At 35.1% G+C, this 22,500-nt stretch overlaps 1 protein-coding gene and 1 long non-coding RNA gene across 3 annotated transcripts in view; one reads left to right on the top strand and one right to left on the bottom strand.

Annotated features, from left to right (window-relative positions):
• Positions 1–1,982: 1,982 nt before the first annotated feature.
• LOC137622044 (uncharacterized) lies at positions 1,983–19,355 on the bottom strand. 2 transcript variants are annotated; one of them, XR_011040337.1, is made up of 5 exons: positions 19,291–19,355; positions 8,903–9,051; positions 4,920–5,088; positions 4,480–4,536; positions 1,983–2,025 (listed from the first exon to the last, which is right to left on the bottom strand). It is a non-coding gene; the product is annotated as an uncharacterized lncRNA (long non-coding RNA). The 2 variants fall into 2 exon arrangements; XR_011040336.1 differs by lacking the exon at positions 4,480–4,536.
• A 1,875-nt stretch (positions 19,356–21,230) lies between these two features.
• The window catches only part of LOC137622042 (organic cation transporter protein-like), a 22,568-nt gene continuing 21,298 nt past the window's right edge, over positions 21,231–22,500 (top strand). Inside the window, exon 1 of the mRNA XM_068352522.1 lies at positions 21,231–21,466. Coding sequence (XP_068208623.1) covers positions 21,382–21,466 — 85 coding nt within the window. The 5' untranslated portion in view covers positions 21,231–21,381. The remainder of the gene's footprint in view (positions 21,467–22,500) is intronic.

Genomic DNA, 22,500 nt, shown 5'->3' with positions numbered 1-22,500 from the left:
ATTTTATACTAAATTTTGCTTTGATAATTTAGCAGCTTCAAAATCTAATAATGGTCTTAACCAACAGTGTAATTTCCAAGTATTTTTAATAAAATTTTGGTAGGTGTTTTATCGTACCTGGTGTATAGTGATCAGTCAAGCCTGGTTGAAAAATTTTGTTTATGGATAAGCGGTAAAAAATGGGTGCTGAAGCCTTTATAGCTTCCTTAAGAGTCTAAGTTACGTGTACTGTAGACAGGTAAATGGTTGCCAAGTTTTAAAGATATTCATTGATTATTATTTAACTGCTAAGGTTTTCTCTAAGATTATTAGGGTGTGTTTAGTTTCATATATGATCTTATTTAAGTGTTCTTGATGGTTAAACTAGACATATAAAGGCGTTAGTAAAAGTCTGTATTTCAAGTAGTGAGGCGTTAAAGAGCCCAGAGAGAGAACGTCGGCCAGACGATGGTCACTTTTTTTTCATTCCGTACCGGTCTCTGAGCTCAGTCTCGGGAATTCTGAGAGAACGATATTTTTTTTTTTTATAAATTTTGTTACCGTAGTTAAAACACTTCTTTATATAGGATACTGAAGATTGAAAATCATTTTCTATCAATGTATAGGTCCTGAGTTCAATAAGAAATAAGAGCCAAGTCATTTTTGGTTATCATTGATTTAGGCGGGTCCCATTTGTTAGTTTTTTTAATTTCTTGGCTTTTGTTCTCTTGAATATTTAAATATTTTTAATTAATGATATCTTTAACAGTACTTAAGGAAAAGGAAATTTAATGATTTTTGATACTTTATTGTAAGTTTGTTATACTAGTCTTTTATAACAAAGTTTACTAGAATAAAGTTTAAGTTTTGAAAAACTGAAGTGGAATTTTAGTTCTAGCTTTGGGGGTTTAACTAATGTTTAAAATCTATTGTTAGGATGTTAAGGAAGTTGGTGAAGATTGTTGGAACTTAATTTGAGATTATGTGAAATAGCATTGTCCTGAGTTAATTTTCTGTTAATTTTCTTAGTACAAGTGATTGGGTATACAATTTGGCGTCAAGTTTATAATTGTGATTTGATTTAAGAGTGCTAACTTGTCGAAGCTTTTAACCTTTTTGCCAGTATTCTTTAACTCTTGAATTTTCAATTTTTTTTTATCCTGTAATCGTACAAAGTAAATTTCTAAATGGTGAAATTAGCTTGCTATCACTGAATTAGATACAATAATTAGGTACAATAATTAGGTACTGTTAATTTTGTACTTTCAAACCTGTAAACTAAAGCCTCTGAAATTTTTGAATCATGAATCATAAATAGCTCAGTGTTTAGCTATGTTCTGGTTTCTGTAATGTGATTTAACTCGCCGATATGAAATGGTATAGTAATCTAACTCGTATTCTTTGTTTCAGGTTGTGAAACGCAGTTTTGCTTAAGAGTGTCGATATTAACTCGTCGTGACATAGAGCTCCAACAAGTTCTCGACTTAAGATACTCTATAGCTCCAACAAGTTCTCGACTTAAGATACTCTATAAAGTTCTTTGTGCTTCGTAAGAAAGATAGGAAAACTACCTTAGATAAAATTTTCCACACTCCACCAGTAAATTCTGGAGATTTCTACTCAATCACTGAATTCAGAAGAAGAGAGAAACGAAAGCCACAGGAGGATAAGGAAAATGCAACAATAGAGAGAGAGTAGACAAAATAACGGCAATAAGGAAGAAGACAAATTTACTCGAATTCATGATGTTACGTACAAAATATAATTATAGACACCTTAAGTCAGGTTATCTTCTTACCATGGTAAATTTAAAAACAAGAATTTGGTCCTTAATTTTTATTAGTATTTATTTTTACATCATAATGTACTGTTCACTAACTGATCCAGTAATGTGTGTTTTTCTCGACCATCCGCTGTAGTTCGAACATCTACTTCAGCATGTAGTCATTCTCTTTCTTTCTGAGAGTACATCTTTTAATTTTAACTGCTCCAGCTTCTGTCATTTGTCTCTACTATCTTCTGAAGTTTCTTGGAACTTAGTTTCATCTGAAAGAAAAAAGAGATTATTCAATTTATTGCCAAAATAACTGCTGGCTATAGCCTACACAAATCTAAAGTTTTAGATTGGATAAAATAAGTTAGAAAAGATTAAATTACATAATTTTTTAAATTGGTAAATCAAAATAAACCTACATTTAATTTCCATTTATAAAAAGTATTGGAAAGACAGTTTTACGCTTAAAAGTTGAAACCCTGAAGTTTTAATATCATATGAATCTTTATCAACAAGCATCGGGAAATAGATTTAATATTTGATTCTTGATATTGAAAAATTAATTTTCAAATATTACAAAATTGGTATTGACCCCCTAGTTTGAGAATTGGTATTGGTATTGACCCCCTAGTTTGAGAATTGGTATTGACCCCCTAGTTTGAGTATTGGTATTGACCCCCTAGTTTGAGAATTGGTATTGACCCCCTAGTTTGAGAATTGGTATTGACCCCCTAGTTTGAGAATTGGTATTGGTATTGACCCCCTAGTTTGAGAATTGGTATTGACCCCCTAGTTTGAGAATTGGTATTGGTATTGACCCCCTAGTTTGAGAATTGGTATTGGTATTGACCCCCTAGTTTGAGAATTGGTATTGGTATTGACCCCCTAGTTTGAGAATTGGTATTGGTATTGACCCCCTAGTTTGAGAATTGGTATTGGTATTGACCCCCTAGTTTGAGAATTGGTATTGACCCCCTAGTTTGAGAATTGGTATTGACCCCCTAGTTTGAGAATTGGTATTGACCCCCTAGTTTGAGAATTGGTATTGACCCCCTAGTTTGAGAATTGGTATTGGTATTGACCCCCTAGTTTGAGAATTGGTATTGGTATTGACCCCCTAGTTTGAGAATTGGTATTGGTATTGACCCCCTAGTTTGAGAATTGGTATTGACCCCCTAGTTTGAGAATTGGTATTGGTATTGACCCCCTAGTTTGAGAATTGGTATTGACCCCCTAGTTTGAGAATTGGTATTGGTATTGACCCCTTAGTTTGAGAATTGGTATTGACCCCCTAGTTTGAGAATTGGTATTGACCCCCTAGTTTGAGAATTGGTATTGACCCCCTAGTTTGAGAATTGGTATTAACCCCCTAGTTTGAGAATTGGTATTGGTATTGACCCCCTAGTTTGAGAATTGGTATTGGTATTGACCCCCTAGTTTGAGAATTGGTATTGACCCCCTAGTTTGAGAATTGGTATTGACCCCCTAGTTTGAGAATTGGTATTGACCCCCTAGTTTGAGAATTGGTATTGGTATTGACCCCCTAGTTTGAGAATTGGTATTGGTATTGACCCCCTAGTTTGAGAATTGGTATTGGTATTGACCCCCTAGTTTGAGAATTGGTATTGGTATTGACCCCCTAGTTTGAGAATTGGTATTGACCCCCTAGTTTGAGAATTGGTATTGACCCCCTAGTTTGAGAATTGGTATTGGTATTGACCCCCTAGTTTGAGAATTGGTATTGGTATTGACCCCCTAGTTTGAGAATTGGTATTGGTATTGACCCCCTAGTTTGAGAATTGGTATTGACCCCCTAGTTTGAGAATTGGTATTGACCCCCTAGTTTGAGAATTGGTATTGACCCCCTAGTTTGAGAATTGGTATTGACCCCCTAGTTTGAGAATTGGTATTGACCCCCTAGTTTGAGAATTGGTATTGGTATTGACCCCCTAGTTTGAGAATTGGTATTGGTATTGACCCCCTAGTTTGAGAATTGGTATTGGTATTGACCCCCTAGTTTGAGAATTGGTATTGGTATTGACCCCCTAGTTTGAGAATTGGTATTGGTATTGACCCCCTAGTTTGAGAATTGGTATTGACCCCCTAGTTTGAGAATTGGTATTGACCCCCTAGTTTGAGAAACTTTTGAAAATTGTAGTACAAAACAATTCTAAAACAATTACTTTGGCTGCGTGAAAATTTTTACTAGGTTAAATAATATTCTGGATTAGGATAATTACATAAAATACGCAATTTACAGTTCGTAAAAAAATTACTTTATTTAAGTAAGATAACTTTTTGAAGTATTATCCGGTCTGAGCCAAATTCATCTTATACAATGAAATTTAAAAATTTAGTATGTTTAAAATGTGATTTCCAGTAATCTCGTTCCCTTTCTCGATTAGCTTTTAACTGCTAAAATTTAAGCTTCAAGGTTCTTTGATCATATGTTAAATGAATCTCCAAAATAAGCCTCTGTATCTTGCACTGTCGAGTTATTTCTCTTGCTTGAGAGTACACTGGCAATTGCTATTCGATTTCTCTTGTTGAAGTTTTTAGTTTATATAATAAATTTATGTCAACTTAAAATATTCTATTTTCCTTATTTTCTTTCCTCACCGATTTTCATTGTTGAGGCCTTTGAGCTTATAACATCCTGCTTTTCCAACTAGGGTTATAGCATGTATACTAATACTACTAATAACAAAAAGTGCAGGGGTACCTACCTATTCTTATAATAAATATTTCACCAACTTCCCACTCTTGTTCCCCTTACCCTGAAACTGCAATTTACTATATCAATTCTAGTTTTACTATTAAAGTAAATTTATTTCAAGAAATTTGATATAATTATGCTTTTAATATTTCGGTTAAACAACCCATTCACACAGACGTGAGTTTCTACAACATTTCCTATTGCAAACGTACAAAGTCTTTAATAATTAAACATTAAAGTCATGGGAGTGAAACTTGCAAAATTAATTTACACATGACTCCCCCCCACACCTTAAAACCTTGATTAATATAATTGGCTACTCAATTATGCATTAGCTACCTTTAGAATTCAAATTTGTAATAAAGAACAAAAAAGTAATTTTAAAAATTCTTCCTTGCAAATTGCTTTTATAGCTAACGAATACAAAGTTATGAAAGGCTCTTCACTTACCAATGTTTTTCAATTGCACAGATGAAATGGCAGCAAATTAATTTACTATTCCTCATCACCTGAGTAATAGCCTTCTTTTATTGATGAAATATCTTTAAATGTTTCTCTAGTACAAAATACCGAGCTTCTTTCCGTATAAGCTCCACTGTCATTAGAGTTGCCTTATAACCTGCCAAAGAAGTTGAGCATTAATTTGTGAAAATTGAGCAATATCTCCTGTAACCCCTAATTACTACTTTCATTTGAAAAGATTAAAGTATTTTATTTTGAGTGTTCATTACTTCTCTTGTAATTTATTGCCTAGTTTCCTTTGCTCACTGTGCGATTTTTCCCAGTTGGAGCTCTTGGGTTTATAACATATGATTTTTCAATTAGGGTTATAGATAAGCTTGTAATAATAAATATGGTATATATGAAAATTAAGTAGTCCTCGTTACATTTTAATAACAACAAGCTTAAATTGGATTTCATACAAGCTATAAAAACTTGAACTGGAGAAAAATTAAGTGCTCTCGAATGTACCCACAAGCAATAGAACTAACCAAAGACAGTTCAAGACCATGGTACTAAGGCTATGGCACCACCTTAGACAAGAACAATGGTTTAATTTTATCCTCCTCCTCCTAGAAGAGCTTCTTAACATTGCTATTGTGTCTATCTTTATCAAGAGGAAAGTAGGCACTGAACACTTAAGAGTGCAGTAGCTAACCAATAGAATATCAAGTTGCCCTTATAAGCCGTCTAAATATATCTTAACCAAGTATTTTTCTATTAGACTTCCTTTCACACCTAAACTATTGATGAATTACCTAATAAACATAAACTACTTGATATAATATGAAGTTTTAATTTTCACTTCCATAGACGACAATGTGGCCAATTGACGAGTATTTTCAATAGTTCTTAAAAGAATGTTATTTATTTCTTATACATGAAGCTCCCCAATGGATTTTTTCCAATGAGTTAAACCCTCGAAAATCATAATTTAAATTTCCATCAACATCATCCTCACCAAATTGAGAAACTTGTACAAGTCATTAACTAGAATGAACTGATTTTATTACGTATTAGTTGTATCTAAATTTCCCATGAAGCAACCTATGTCAGAACAAAGTCACCAGGAATAAAAATATTTAAAAAAAAAAACTATATAAAAACGGTCTTGAAAAAGTAAATAACTCAAAAATTAGACCCGACGGAATAAGATATTTTGTCAAGAACACTTAGAAATAGAAAACTAATACTTTAAAACTAGAGAGACACTAATACAAAGTTTAAAGCGTAAAAATTATCTTACCAAATCGTTGGAAATTCAAACCGATTCGTGGAGATAACCTATTTAGAACAAAAAAGTTTAAGAATACAAAAAACTAATTCTAAGAACTACAAAAAAAAAAAAGAAAAAAAAAATAATGTCATTGTTTAGAACTAATGAGAAAAATTTAAGAGGTTTTTTCCTTATTGGTACGTCAAATTGCTGAAAAACATTAAAAGTCAAATACTTACAAATTTAACATTCGAAATTACTATGATGATTTATACCAATCTAAGATATATTTCATTATAACCAAATGTTTAAATTTTGCATGAAAAAATTTGATAACCAAGCCTACCAAATAAAGAAATTCTAAAAATACTTTCATTAATAATACTGGGAATACAAAAAAAAATAGGCTTGTGGAAAAAACTGAATAGTACATTAAGATGAAACCTGCCACAAGAAATGTATAAAGGAAAATTCCACACGAATCCCATGAAAGTAAGCGTAAGAAGGAAAACTATTCTTAATTAGTGTCATTAAAAATACTTTGGTGAAAGGCCACTAACTTTTGGAACATAACACTTAACAGAATTAAAAATGGGCACAGTTGTGTGGGAACGTTAACCAACATCTGTGAACCTACCGCAGCTGAAAGAAACCAACCAAAATATTCACAATAGCGTGCGTAACCACAGCCTCAAGAAACCAAGAGTATGCGAAGAAAAAGACCAGAAAAAAAGGATAACTGAAAACACAAAAGAAAACTCCACTGGAAAATGCAGTGCGAAAAAGATAAAAGACTAGAAAACAACGCAATTGGCATAAAAAATTATAATGTACAACATTAGTGATAATAAAACATTACCTTAACACTGTAGATAAAACAAATTAGACAACCAAGAATGCTAAAAAGACTAGATTAGGACAGAATTTAGTATGAATTTAAGACGCCCTCAGTAGAGTGCAGACCTCCGCCATGACAACTTATTTCTCGACTTTGACCTAAGACTTTCAAAATTGAATATTCCACTCTCTACATAATAATTAAGTTCCACAACTATGAGTAAAAATGTGGCAAGGAACTTGTTCACACAAACTAACAAACGGGGGCAAAAACCTAACTACCTCCCAACTTCGTGGGGAAATTGAAAAAATCAAATAGCAGTAATAGGAAAAGATTTATTCAATATATTCTAATATTAAAGCCCTACAGTAACTTGTAATGTGAACTAAAAGTATTTTTTGCTATAATACTTTTTTTATTAACAAGATTTACAGGTTATTTTGTAGTATTTTCTATAATTTTTGCTTGTCATTTCGTTCTTGATTTCTCTCTAAATCTGCTGTTTCACTGTCTGAGTTTTAACGTTCAGCCTGTCTGTAATTCCTTTCTTCTTTAGCTTCAAACAAGAGTTTCAAATACACCCGGAAGAAAACAAAGCATTTAGTGTACATATTAGATCTCTTGACTAGTCCTATTTTAGCCAGAAGTAGGCCTACTCTTTACCTTGGATGTATCAAGCAATATTTGTTAAACTATATTGAATAAAAATATTTCAGATTTCACTCGATCAATTTAAGAGTACGTGAAATCAATATGAATTTTTACGAAGAGTGTGACTAATTCCTCTATCGTACCTTTCAAGACATACGCGTATATTCTAATTGTCCTAATAATTGAAAAACAGCAGTTTCAACAATTTATTTTCCATGAAGCCAAACACCTGAACCTGATTTTTTTTTATATATTCAAAACTTTATAGAATATATATTCACAATCTTACAAGTTACATATTCACAATATTACGCACATGCAAGTACTTTCACAAATTTTATCTTTTGCGGGAAAGGCATTCGTTATATGAATATTTCCTTGCATGACATGCAAATATCTTTAAAGACAATTGAAAATTTAAAACACTAAAGCAACTTAAATTATTAAATCTAATATACAACAACAACAAATGCAGCAGTTTCTAGCCCACTGTAATACAAAGGCCCTAGACATTTCCTTATTCATATCTGGGATTTGGCCAGTTTTCATCACCACTCCGGTCAGTGCGAACTGGTGATGATGGGGACGGAGTCTGATCGTTCACAGCTAACCAACATCATATGGGTGGCCCTGACCAGTACAACTTTGCTGATCATGGGGATACACAAACCCTGTCACCATTAATCCCCAAAGCCAATAGATTGATTAAATTATAAAAAAATAAAATTGTGCTGAAATCTAACAAGACAAAACTTCCGATAGTAAAGGTTTCAAAAAGTAATTTTTCGTGCTACTTTTCATTTGAATACCTTAAGCTTTTCTACTGTAGACATTTTAATTATAAATTTCAAATGCATTTACATTTATCACCAACATATTTGCCCATCAAAAACTAACTATTTCGAGAACTACGCACTAGTATAAATAACGCTAAAAACTTATGTTCAAATATAAACCTTTCTTTTCAAGTAAAAAATTTCCCTTTCTTAAGCCAGGTACCTATTGTATAATTAATATTCATTGATTACACTTCCGTTTAATATATAAGATTTCCATATTACTGTACCTCTGATATTGGCCAAGTAATTTAAGAATTATATAACTTGAAAAATACATTTAAACGGTAACCAATTTTCATTTAAAAACTTAATTTGAACTAACAAAATTTTTATTTGCATAATAGCCAAGAAGCTAAACAAAAGGTCAAATGAAGTTTTATCCACTTACCAGTAATGATTGGTTTGAATTCACGGGTAAATTTCCAATTAATATTCTTTTAATCTAATCCACTACAGCCAATGAAATCTTAAAAATTTCTCTGGTTCGTATACATCAAGTTCCATCTTTCAGGTCGCAGCACTTCAGTCACTAAAAATCTGGAAAAGAAAATTAATTAGCGTGTGCAAATATTTCGGCAAAGCATTTCAGACATCTTAAGACTTCAAGACTAAATTTGAAGATATTAACATCGATAAAAATGATTTTCACGTTTACCAAGATGTTTCTTTTAAGTAATAACATTAAAATACAAGATTTCTATTACAACTTGTGCCGAATATATCCAAATAAATGTTTTTAAAGAGTTAATTTGCTTACTCAAACTGCATGACTAAAAAACCTGGTAAGAACACCTAACTACAATTGTATGAAGCTGGCGAAATAATTTTCACAGATAAAATTGAAGCATTTAAATGTGTAAAGGTTATATTAAACTTAATACAAAAACAATGACACTTCATTGACTTCATATCAATTGCTTTCTTGAGTTAAAACTTCTTGGATCAAATTGAAAAGTTCATACTCTACCAAGGAGTTCTTTTAATAAGTTAAGGTCTCCATGCTCACTACAGTAACATCCTCACTAATTCTATGTGAAAACTTCTATACATCTTCATCAGTATAAAAAACTGTACTAAAAGTTTACTAATTCCAATAACTAGTATTTGCATCTAACAAGATGTCATGTAAAGCAATCAAAGTCAAATGCAATTAAAATTCGGCAGGATTTCCTGGGAAATTCAAGTAAACTTAACTTATTAAGACCAAAATCGACCCTAAATGCTGAACATATATTTTGTAAAAAATTAAAACATTTGAAAAGTAAATTTAATACGTACCTAATACACTTACTGACGCAAACAATATTCTTGATTAAATATTACCCAAATATCGAAGAAATGTGGGTTATCAAAAATAACCTTTTAAGGAAGTGCTAAAATGTAAAAACTAGAAACGCAAAGTTCGTTTCGTAATGAAATATTTCAAAACAATACATTTTTCCTACTCGCTATCTTGTGTTATGTATCTTGACCATTATTGGGTTAACCCATTCGTTAGCGAGTTTTGAGACTCTTACATAAAGACAATCATGGGGGTCTCCTAAATTTAATAATTATTTTTTTTTGGATAGGGAACTATAAAAAATGAGTGATCTGAAACAATGGTAATGGCCAGAAATGCAAACTAAACAAGATAACCAGTTGGAAAAATATAGTTTATGTGAGTGACTGGAAATTTAAGTAATTATGATTCACTTCACCCGCTATCATGGTTTTTGCTCGGGCGTGGCTCTGTACACAAGCAAAATTCAACATTACATCACTGCTCCCCTGTTCTGGGTAGCGATATATGCTGCGCTGCAGTAACAATAGCTACACGCTGAACGGAAAGCATTTTCAACATTACCGAAATAGACGAAATAACTATTTCGAAATAGATTGCACTTGGAATCGTCTTCATGTGATTGTAGTCATGCTGGCGCTGAAGGATGGGAAAAAATGGCTGTTGGTAGAACAATATCCGGGAACTTGTGAACGAAGCTTGTAATAGGTTAAATAAACCGGGTAATAATAAAGTCGTGGAAAAACAGACCTTGAAAAAGCTAATACAAATGAATGCACAGTAACTCTTTAATCACACTCAAAAGTAAACTATGAAATTGGCGAGAAATAAGACAAATTTTTATCCACTGATAAGTAAGTTATTAGGCCAAGGTCCATTAATCATGCTGAGAAAATCCAAAACTAAGACGGCTCTCATTTCTTATTACGAATTCTAGTCACACTAGTAATTAAAATATGTTAACCATAAAAACAAGCAAAACTAAGACTGATCACAAAAACTTTCACAAGTGTATAACCAGATTCACTAAAAGTACACAATTGTAATTGTCACCAAATTCACTAAACCTACACAATTGTCACCAAATTCACTAAACCTACACAATTGTCACCAAATTCACTAAACCTACACGATTGTCACAAAATTCACAACCTTTACAAGCGTCACCAAATTCACTAAACCTTCACAAGTCATCAAATTCACTAAACCTTCACAAGTCACCAAATTCACTAAACCTTCACAAGTCACCAAATTCACTAAACCTTCACAAATGTGTAACCAAATTCACTAAAACCTGATCAATTTGTAACCAAACCACGAAACCTTCACAAGTGTTACCAAATTCACTAAACCTTCACAAGTGTTACCAAATTCACTAAACGTACACAATTTTATCACCAAATTCACCAAACCTACAAAATTTTGTCACCAAATTCACCAAACCTACAAAATTTTGTCACCAAATTCACCAAACCTTCACAATTTTGTCACCAAATTCACCAAACCTTCACAATTTTGTCACCAAATTCACCAAACCTTCACAATTTTGTCACCAAATTCACCAAACCTTCACAATTTTGTCACCAAATTCACCAAACCTTCACAATTTTGTCACCAAATTCACCAAACCTTCACAATTTTGTCACCAAATTCACCAAACCTTCACAATTTTGTCACCAAATTCACCAAACCTTCACAATTTTGTCACCAAATTCACCAAACCTTCACAATTTTGTCACCAAATTCACCAAACCTTCACAATTTTGTCACCAAATTCACCAAACCTTCACAATTTTGTCACCAAATTCACCAAACCTTCACAATTTTGTCACCAAATTCACCAAACCTTCACAATTTTGTCACCAAATTCACCAAACCTTCACAAGTGTCATCAAATTCATTAAATCTTCACCTACAGTATGTGAGACCAAATTCACTAAACCTTAACCAATTTGTAACCAGCAGTATGTGACCAAATTCACTAAACCTTAACCAATTTGTAACCAGAACACTAAACCCTCAAGTGTGTAACCAATATCAGAGCATTCACGAGTGTGTAAACCAAGTCACTTTACCTAAACAAGTGTGCAATTAGTCACTAAACCTCCACAATTGTGTAACCAGAGTCACTAACCCGTCACAAGTGTATAAACAATCTTTAAACCTAAACAAGTGTATCCAAAGTCAAACCTTCACACGTGTGTAACTAAAGACGGTAAATGTCTAGAAGGCCGCACCCGTTTTTCAAGTATTAACGACGAAAAACGGCAAAAACCAACCAGATTATTGTTGCACAGTGCATAGAAACATGAGGAAATGAATAAAAAAGAAACTAAGACTTAACTCTTACACACAAATTGTAAGCATAAACCTACTACTACAATTATGGGGGACCCCAGTGGGAAGCGGGTTTTTTGGGTGGGGGGAGGATGAGAAAAGTGATTTTTCGGGGCACTACCGAACCTAATACAACCAACTAACCTACCCTGGGGGGCCTGTACCCCTACCTAGGCCTACCGGGGGGGGGGCCTGTACCCCTACCTAGGCCTACCGGGGGGCCTGTACCCCTACCTAGGCCTACCGGGGGGGGGGCTTCGCCCCCCCCTGCGACCCCCCCTTAAGGCCACAGTGATTTTCAGGGCACCACCGAACCTAATACACCCACCTAACCTAGCCTAATAGCCCTGTACCCCTACCGGGGGGGCGGGCGCCCCCCCCCCTCCGACCCCCCCTTAAGGACACTACCTAACACATCCATCAAACCAAATCCAAAGTGATGGTACTACTGTATACATCGTTATACTATCACCATTATAATATACTCCATACATTAATGAAGCTTACCTTAACATGTTGGTTGATAAAGATGTGCTGCTGCTTTGAGGAAAACGTGAAGCCATTGCGAAGGTTCCCTGACATGCAGGACAATTTTTATTTTGTAAAATTAAATTGTGTCTGGCACAAATCCACTAGTTTTTCAATATAACCCCGAATAAGTAAGAACAATTTCATTGTAACTTAGGAAACAGTCAGGACAAGAAGATGGAATTTCAACTTCTTGTGCAATATCAGAGGACGTGCTTGCTACGGCCTCGATGTCTAGGAACGAAATAAAATGGCTGGGTAAGAAAATGTATTGTCGCACTGTGATGGGTAAGAAAATGTATTGTCGCACTGTGATTGGCCAAACGTGAAGACGTCATTGGGAAAGAAAATGTATTGTCGCACTGTGATTGGCCAAACGTGAAGACGTCATTGGTAAAGAAAATGTATTGTCGCACTGTGATTGGCCAAACGTGAAGACGTCATTGGTAAAGAAAATGTATTGTCGCACTGTGATTGGCCAAACGTGAAGACGTCATTGGGAAAGAAAATGTATTGTCGCACTGTGATTGGCCAAACGTGAAGACGTCATTGGTAAAGAAAATGTATTGTCGCACTGTGATTGGCCAAACGTGAAGACATCATAGTGGACTAGTTTGTCTGCGGATTATAGTGGTTACAGGGCTCATTTGAGCAAAAATAAGACACAGTCAACAATAACAACAGACTTAGAAAAATCTGGGAGGAAGACAAGAGTAGCGTGAGTTTGATCGTCGATATTTCGACTATTATTGATTTTCACTAAATTATCTCACTGGTATACCATTATATACATACATTCCTACATATTCTAGTAAAAATAAATTGAATATCAGTGATATCTTCATGCGGCCCTCTCCTAGACATTAACCCTAAAGACAAAACTTTCATAAGGGTGACCAAAATTACTAAACTTGCACTAGCGTGTAACCAAAGTCACTTGACCTTCACTAGTGTGTAACCAAAGTCACTTGACCTTCACTAGTGTGTAACCAAAGTCACTTGACCTTCACTAGTGTGTAACCAAAGTCACTTGACCTTCACTAGTGTGTAACCAAAGTCACTTGACCTTCACTAGTGTGTAACCAAAGTCACTTGACCTTCACTAGTGTGTAACCAAAGTCACTTGACCTTCACTAGTGTGTAACCAAAGTCACTTGACCCTCACTAGTATAACATAAGTTACTAAACCGTCACAAGTGTGTAACCAAAGTCACTAAACCTTCACAAGTCACCAAATTCGCTAAACCCTCAAAAGTGTGTAACCAAGTCACTTTACCTAAACAAGTGTGCAATTAGTCACTAAAAGTCCACAAGTGTGTACCCAGTCACTAAACCTCCACAAGTGTGTAACCAGAGTCGCTAAACCGTCACAAGTGTATAACCAAAATCTTTAAATCTAAACAAGTGTACCCAAAGTCAAACCTTCACACGTGTGTAACAAGACAAAACTTTCATAAGGGTGACCAAAATCACTAAACTTGCACAAGTGTAACCAAAGTCACTTAGCCCTCGTAGGCATGAAACTAAAGCCACTTAACCCTCACCAGTGTGTGACCAAAGTCACCTAGCCCTCGTAGGCATGAAACTAAAGCCACTTAACCCTCCCCAGTGTGTAACCAAAGTCACCTAGCCCTCGTAGGCATGAAACTAAAGCCACTTAACCCTCACCAGTGTGTAACCAAAGTCACCTAGCCCTCGTAGGCATGAAACTAAAGCCTCTTAACCCTCACCAGTGTGTAACCAAAGTCACCTAGCCCTCGTAGGCATGAAACTAAAGCCACTTAACCCTCACCAGTGTGTAACCAAAGTCACCTAGCCCTCGTAGGCATGAAACTAAAGCCACTTAACCCTCACCAGTGTGTAACCAAAGTCACCTAGCCCTCGTAGGCATGAAACTAAAGCCACTTAACCCTCACCAGTGTGTAACCAGAGTCACTAAACCTTCACAAGTGTAACCAAATTCACCAAATCTTCAGGTGTGTAACCAAATTCATTAAACCTTCACAATTGTAAACAAAATCACTAAACCCTAACTAGTGTGTAACCAAATTCATTAAACCTTCACAAGTGTAACCAAATTCCCTAAACCTTCACAAGTGTGTAACCAGTTACTAAACCTTAACAAGTGCTACCAAAGTCACTAAACCTGAACAAATGTGCTATCAAAGTCACTAAATCTTCATTAAGTGTATTACCAGTGTCACCAAACCTTCACAAGTGTGTAACCAAAGTCGCTAAACCTTCCGAAGTGTGTAACCAAATTCACTAAACCTTCACAAGTGTTACCAAATTCACTAAACCTTCACAAGTGTTACCAAATTCACTAAACCTTCACAAGTGTTACCAAATTCACTAAACCTTCACAAGTGTTACCAAATTCACCAAACCTACAAAATTTTGTCACCAACTTCACCAAACATATAAAATCATGTCACCAAATTCACCAAACCTTCACAATTTTGTCACCCAATTCACCAAACCTTCACAAGTGTCATCAAATTCATTAAACCTTCACCTACAGTATGTGTGACCAAATTCACTAAACCTTAACCAATTTGTAACCAGATCACTAAACCCTCACAAGTGTAACCAATATCAGAGCATTCACGAGTGTGTAACCAAGTCACTTTACCTAAACAAGAGTGCAATTAGTCACTAAACGTCCACAAGTGTGTAACCATTGTCATTAAACCGTCACAAGTGTATAACCAAAATCTTTAAATCTAAACAAGTGTGTACCCAAAGTCAAACCTTCACACGTGTGTAACAAAAGAAAACTTTCATAAGGGTGACCAAAATCACTAAACTTGCACAAGTGTAACCTAAGTCACTTAGCCCTCAAAAGTGTGAAAGTAAAGCCACTTAACCCTCACTAGTGCGTAACCAAAGTCACTTAACCGTCACAAGTGTGTAACCAAATTAAAACCTTCACAAGTGTAACAAAATTCACCAAATCTTCAAGTGTAACCAAATTCATTAAACCTTCACAAGTGCAAACAATCACTAATCACTAAACCCTAACTAGTGTGTAACCAAATTCACTAAACCTTCACAAGTGTGTACCCAAATGTTCGAAACCTTCACGAGTGTGTAACCAAATTCTCTAAACCTTCACTAGTGTGTAACCAAATTCTCTAAACCTTCACAATTGTGTAACCAGTTACTAAACCTTTACAAGTGTTACCAAAGTCACTAAACCTGAACAAATGTGCTATCAAAGTCACTAAATCTTCATAAGTGTATTACCAGTGTCACCAAACCTTCACAAGTGTGTAACCAAAGTCGCTAAACCTTCAGAAGTGTGTAACCAATATCATTAAACCTTCACTAATGTTACCAAATTCACTAAACCTTTACTACTACGTATCCAAATTCAATAAACAACCTTCACAAGTGTCACCAAATTCACTAAATCTTCACGAGTAACCAAGTTCACTAAATCTTCACAAGTGTGTAAGAAACTTCACTAAACCTTCACAAGTGTGTTACAAACTTCACTAAACCTTCACAAGTGTGTTACAAACTTCACTAAACCTTCACAAGTGTGTTATCAAATTCACTAAACCTTCACAAGTGTTACCAAATTCACTTAACCCTTCACAAATGTTACCAAATTCACTAATCGTTCACAAAAATCCTTCACAAGTGTCAACAAATTCACCAAATCTTCCTCAATGTGTAACCTAATTCACAAAACCTTCACAAGTGTGTAACCAAATTCACTAAACCTTCACAAGTGGATAACCAAATTTACTAAACCTCCACAGTGAGTAACCAAATTCACTAAACGTTCATAAGTGTAAAAAGATTCACTAAACCTTCACAAGTGTGTAACAAGATTCAATAAACCTTCACAAGTGTGCAACCAGAGTCAATAAACCTTCACAAGTGTGCAACCTGATTCGATAAACCTTCACAAGTGTAACCAGATCCAATAAACCTTCACAAGTGTAAAAAAAAATAAACCTTCACAGGTGTAACCAAATTCACTAAACATTCACAAGTGTAAAAAAAATCACTAAGCCTCCACTAGTGTGTAACTAGTGTCACTAAACCTTCACAAGTGTGAAAGTGTCCCCAAATCTTCACAAGTGTGCAAGTGTCCCCAAATCTTCACAAGTGTGCAGTGTCACCAAACCTTCACAAGTGTGAAAGTGTCACCAAACCTTCACAAGTGTGAAAGTGTCACCAAACCTTCACAAGTGTGAAAGTGTCACCAAACCTTCACAAGTGTGAAAGTGTCACCAAACCTTCACAAGTGTGAAAGTGTCACTAAACCTTCACAAGAGTTAAGTGTGAAAGTGTCACTAAACCTTCCCAAGTGTGAAAGTGTCACTAAACCTTCCCAAGTGTGCAAGTGTCACCAAACCTTCCCAAGTGTGCAAGTGTCACTAAACCTTCCCAAGTGTGCAAGTGTCCCGAAACCTTCACTAGTGTGCAATTGTCACGAAACCTTCACTAGTGTGAAAGTGTCAACCTTCACAAGTGCCAATCTTTACAAGTGTGACAGTGTCACTAAACCTTCACAAGTGTGACAGTGTCACTAAACCTTCACAAGTGTGACAGTGTCACTAAACCTTCACAAGTGTGAGTGTCACTAAACCTTCACAAGTGTGACAGTGTCACTAAACCTTCACAAGTGTGACAGTGTCACTAAACCTTCACAAGTGTGACAGTGTCACTAAACCTTCACAAGTGTCACTAAACCTTCACAAGTGTCACTAAACCTTCACAAGTGTCACTAAACCTTCACAAGTGTCACTAAACCTTCACAAGTGTGACAGTGTCACTAAACCTTCACAAGTGTGACAGTGTCACTAAACCTTCACAAGTGTGACAGTGTCACTAAACCTTCACAAGTGTGACAGTGTCACTAAACCTTCATAATTGTGACAGTGTCACTAAACCTTCATAATTGTGAAAGTGTCACTAAACCTTCACAATTGTGAAAGTGTCACCAAACCTTCACAATTGTGAAAGTGTCACCAAACCTTCACAATTGTGAAAGTGTCACCAAACCTTCACAAGTGTAAACAGTCTCACTAAACCTTCACAAGTGTAAACAGTGTCACTAAACCTTCACAAGTGTAAACAGTGTCACTAAACCTTCACAAGTGTAAACAGTGTCACTAAACCTTCACAAGTGTAAACAGTGTCACTAAACCTTCACAAGTGTAAACAGTGTCACTATACCTTCACAAGAGTAAAGTGTCACTATACCTTCACAAGAGTAAAGTGTCACTATACCTTCACAAGAGTAAAGTGTCACTATACCTTCACAAGTGTCACTGAACCTTCACAATTGTAAACAATGTCGCTAAACCTTCAAGTGTGTAACCAGATTTACCAAACCTTCACAAGTGTAATAAAATCACTAAACCTTCACAAGTGTTTAACCAAAGTCACCAAATCTTCACAAGTGTGTAATCAAAGTCAAACTTCACTAGTGAACGAGTTTAGTTGATTACCCGATTGTCATGCATTTAAATAGTTATTTTCCTGTGTGAGGACCGATTGTAACTAAAGTAAGCAAGTTTGAAGGCAAAGTGTATTAATTTAAGAAGTGTGTGCATTGCTTGAATTAGGTCTAAAATATGGAGTTTTAATTTAGTACAGGTTAGTCGAGACTGAGAACTTAATCGACTTCGTAGATTTCAGAAGCTATTTTTTTTCTCGTAATTGTCAACACTAAAATGTGTAGCAGGAGCAGTTGTACGAAATTAGTACCGAAGTCAATGTAACAATTTAATTAATAAGTGTACAAAAGTGAAAGCACATTTTAAGTTAGATTAATTAAGCATAAAATAGGTAAAAGTTTGATTCTTATCCCTACAGAGAAGCAAAGCTCAGAACTAGTGTAACCTGGCATTCAACTGTCACTTTTGCAACCAAAATCTACACACTTGTAACCAAAATAAGACAACACAGATGCTATAGAAAACCAGCTAAAATTAAGAAAAAAATCACCGGAAAGACAGTTGTATAAGAAAACCAACGGTAATCTTTAAATTTAATTAATTCACCCAATAAAAAAATGCTATAAATACACAATAGCCCAAAATAACCGAAACATCGAAAAAGTTTACGCAAAGATTTCGTGACTAAATTACTGCAAAAGAGCAGAGATAGGTATTGAAAGATATCTAAATTTTACTTTAAAAAATCCTCTATGACAGCGAATAATTAGATGAGTTACATGAAAGGGTTTTTTCCCAGTTTTGTACTACAACGAATGTTACCGAATGCAGGTTTAAGGGATATATTATACGCTTCACAATAGATAACGAAAATCTTAAACACAAAAAATACCAAGTATAATTGCTTTTCTCGTACAAGTACTCTTAACCGAAAATCTCAAGGCAAAGCCCATTAATCAAGGAATACTTTAAAAAATGTAGTGGTACAATATAAAAGTACATGAAACCCGTTTTTCAAGTATGGAGGATTCACAAGTATAAATGAGGAACCGTGTGGAAAATATGGAATTTCGGATAGTTTGACGCGGTGCTGTCAGCATACAGAATAAATTCCCAACACCAGTAGTTAAATTTCACGGAGTGTAACACTTAGAATATGAGAACGAAACATCACATATGTAAAGTTAATAAATATTTAAAAACAATACTTACATATAACAACCATGATTGTTGTTTTCAACCTCAGCCTCATGAAATAAATGGCTCCGAATAGTCTGAAAGTTCAGAATGTAGAACTTTTAAAACCAAGGAAGCAAAAATCATTGTTCTGTCGTCCTTGGGAGACAGGTGGCTCCATCTGTATTTGGTCTTCATGACCATTATTGCTTATGCAAATCGGCAAATCCTAATTTTTTTTTATAGATTTGTCCATTGCAAGCCATTTTATTGATACTAAAGAACACGTAGGCTATACTTCAAAGTTATAGCAAAATTTCACCTTCAATTAAATTATTAAAAAAGTTTCTGCTTCTTACCTAGAACAAAAGATGATCGAATTTTGAATATTCTCAACATTCTTTTGTGAACAGCAGGATAACACTAATTGCATAGGTGAATGGAAAGGATGGAAAATAAAAACAAGGCACAACTGAAGTGAATCACGGAGCAAGATCTACTCTTTTATCTGGTACATTTTTCTTTAAAATGTATGGAATATGCTACAAGTAGGCTACACATTTCAATAATTTCAATAGGCCTACTCGTACGAAACGTTCAAGAAAAGCGTTTTGTAATTACTTTGGTAGCATTTTATTATTATTTTTCAAATACGCTAATATTCTTATATCTATTTATCTGAAATAATCTTTAAACTAGAGTACTTCCGATTGCCTTTGCATGTTTTTATAGTTATTGTAGAAGTATCTCAAAGGTAAGGAGTTGTGCCAACAATTATGAACTGGTTTTAGAAATGTACTCAGCATTATTATTATTATTATTATTATTATTATTATTATTATTATTATTAACTAAGCTACAACCCCAGCTGGAAAAGCAGGATGCCATAAGTCCAAGGACTCCTGCAGGGAAAAATAGCCCAGTGAGGAAATGAATAAACTACAAGAGAAGAATATACAATCAAATAAAAGGTTTCGAGATCAATAGCAACACTGAATTAGACCCTTCACATAAAAAAAGCTTAATAACATAGAACAGCGTACTCGAGTGTACCACTAAGCAAGAGAACTCTAATCCAAGATAGTGGAAGGTCATGGTACAGAGGCTAATGCACTGTCCAAGACCAGAGGACGCATAAAATTACTGGTCACAGAGTAATGTCACCCTCATCGTGTGCCGAAGCAAGAATACCTCCTAGTCATATAATTGAGACTCTTAGTAACAGAATTTTGACCATTGAGTGACATCGTATTTTCATTGTAAGTTATGCATTACATAATCACACACACACTCACACTCACACACACACACACATATATATATATATATATATATATATATATATATATATATATATATATATATATATATATATATATATATATTAATGATAATTAAACTTTCCTTATAATTTATATATGAAATATTTATTTTAATGTGGTTATTGTTCTGTCAACTTCTCTTATAGTTTTTCATTATTTCCTTTCCTTACCGGGCTAATTTCCCCGTTGGAGCCCTTAAGCTTATGCCATCCTTTTTTCCAACTAGGGTTGCAGCTTAATAATAATAATAATAATAATAATAATAATAATAATAATAATAATAATAATCATCATCAGAGTAGCCCAAAAATGCAATACATTTTACTGTCACATTCACCCTTGAATTGCTGAATTATGATTAACCCCTTTTGCAACAACACTTCCTCAACATTAGTCGCTTCAAACACCTACACACCAACAGGGGACCGAACCCCTTAAATACACCACTATACACCCTTAATTAGCACGTTCTCTGCGCTTCCCCCATATCATATGATAAAATATATCTCACAAATGGGGCCGCAGTATATATGCTTAAATCTCTTATAGTAACTCGCGTCGACGGGATATACCTCTTGAATTATTTCTGTTCATTATCTGATGGATCAGCTTCGTCTCCTTGTTATATAAGGTATATTCTCCCACACAGCCTCGTAGTTCTCAAATAGTCTCCAGTACGCTTTAATCGCTTGATAATCGTCTGTGATGGGAGTTTGATGGTGCTGTGCTTTTTGTCCATCACACTGACTGTTCTTCCTATTTAGAAAGACCACTTCGTTCTTTTGGGTTTCTGAGAGGTTGGGAAATGGATGCTAACCAAGTGGACGTTTTGCTTTCGAAGATCAGGATTGGCAAGTGGAACCTCCTTCAAACTCTTACTACATCCGTAGGTATGGTTTCATTCATTCTACTCGAAAAAAGACATTTTGGTTTAAAGGCTACTCATAAATGGCAAAGGCAAAGGACAGTGACATTTTTCTATCGAGCAGGACCATGCCATAGAGACTGACCACATATGCATATGATTAGCGCCCAAGCCTCCTTTCCATCCAAGCTAGGTCCAAGGAGGGCCAGGCAATGACTGCTGATGACTCAGCAGATAGACCTATAAGCTCCCCCAAACCCCCCATCCTTAGCTCACAAGGATGCTGAGGTTGCAGCGACCAAAGGAACTAACAAGTTTGAGCGGGACTCGAACCCCAATCTGGCGTTCACCAGTCAGGGACGTTCCCACATCGGCCACCACATTCTGTAAATAATTTTGTCCAATTCTGCTTGTTCATGAGATAGAGCTTCATCGAACTAACGACCGTTTACGTACTGTATTGGTTCATTCAGATGTCAGGTTCCTATTATTTTTGTTCACCAAATTTATAGTTGAACATACGTTGCGTATGTGAGCGAACTTACGGGTTCATCCTTAACATAATTTTATTTTTCTTCGTTTTCATTATATACGAGCAAACATTTTCCTTTCCATGAACAGGATAGTTCAGTCGATGTAGCGATGCCAGTTATTGTGTGTTGATGACCAATATAGCTCCCGCCGATGATTGATTGATTGATTGACTGATTTGGGGTTTTCTGGCATCCTGACATTTAATGTCTCTACCGATGAGTGGGGCGATGATTCCTGCTTCCCTTAATTTCCAACTCTGGAACTTAAGTTTTCTCAAGCTTGTTTTGAAGAGATCACATAGTTCTAATTTCTGAAACATCTACACGATGTTGAGTTTAAATCTGCAAAGTTAAATTTTTCACCTCATTTATTAATGTTTTATGTTTTACGTATTCTTCATTTTTGAGAATATTGCCAGGCTATCTGGTTGTCGCTTAAATTATCCTATTGCTCCTCAAAAGGATTGAATCTGAGGCATCTTATGAATGACTTTATTGGCGCTACCTCAACTCTCCATCCTCTATT

This window comes from Palaemon carinicauda, chromosome 28 (genome assembly GCF_036898095.1).
Source record: "Palaemon carinicauda isolate YSFRI2023 chromosome 28, ASM3689809v2, whole genome shotgun sequence".
In the NCBI taxonomy this organism is placed as follows: Eukaryota; Metazoa; Arthropoda; class Malacostraca; order Decapoda; family Palaemonidae; genus Palaemon; species Palaemon carinicauda.
Note: the sequence above shows the minus strand (reverse complement) of the source record. Positions and strands in the feature narration are given on the sequence as shown.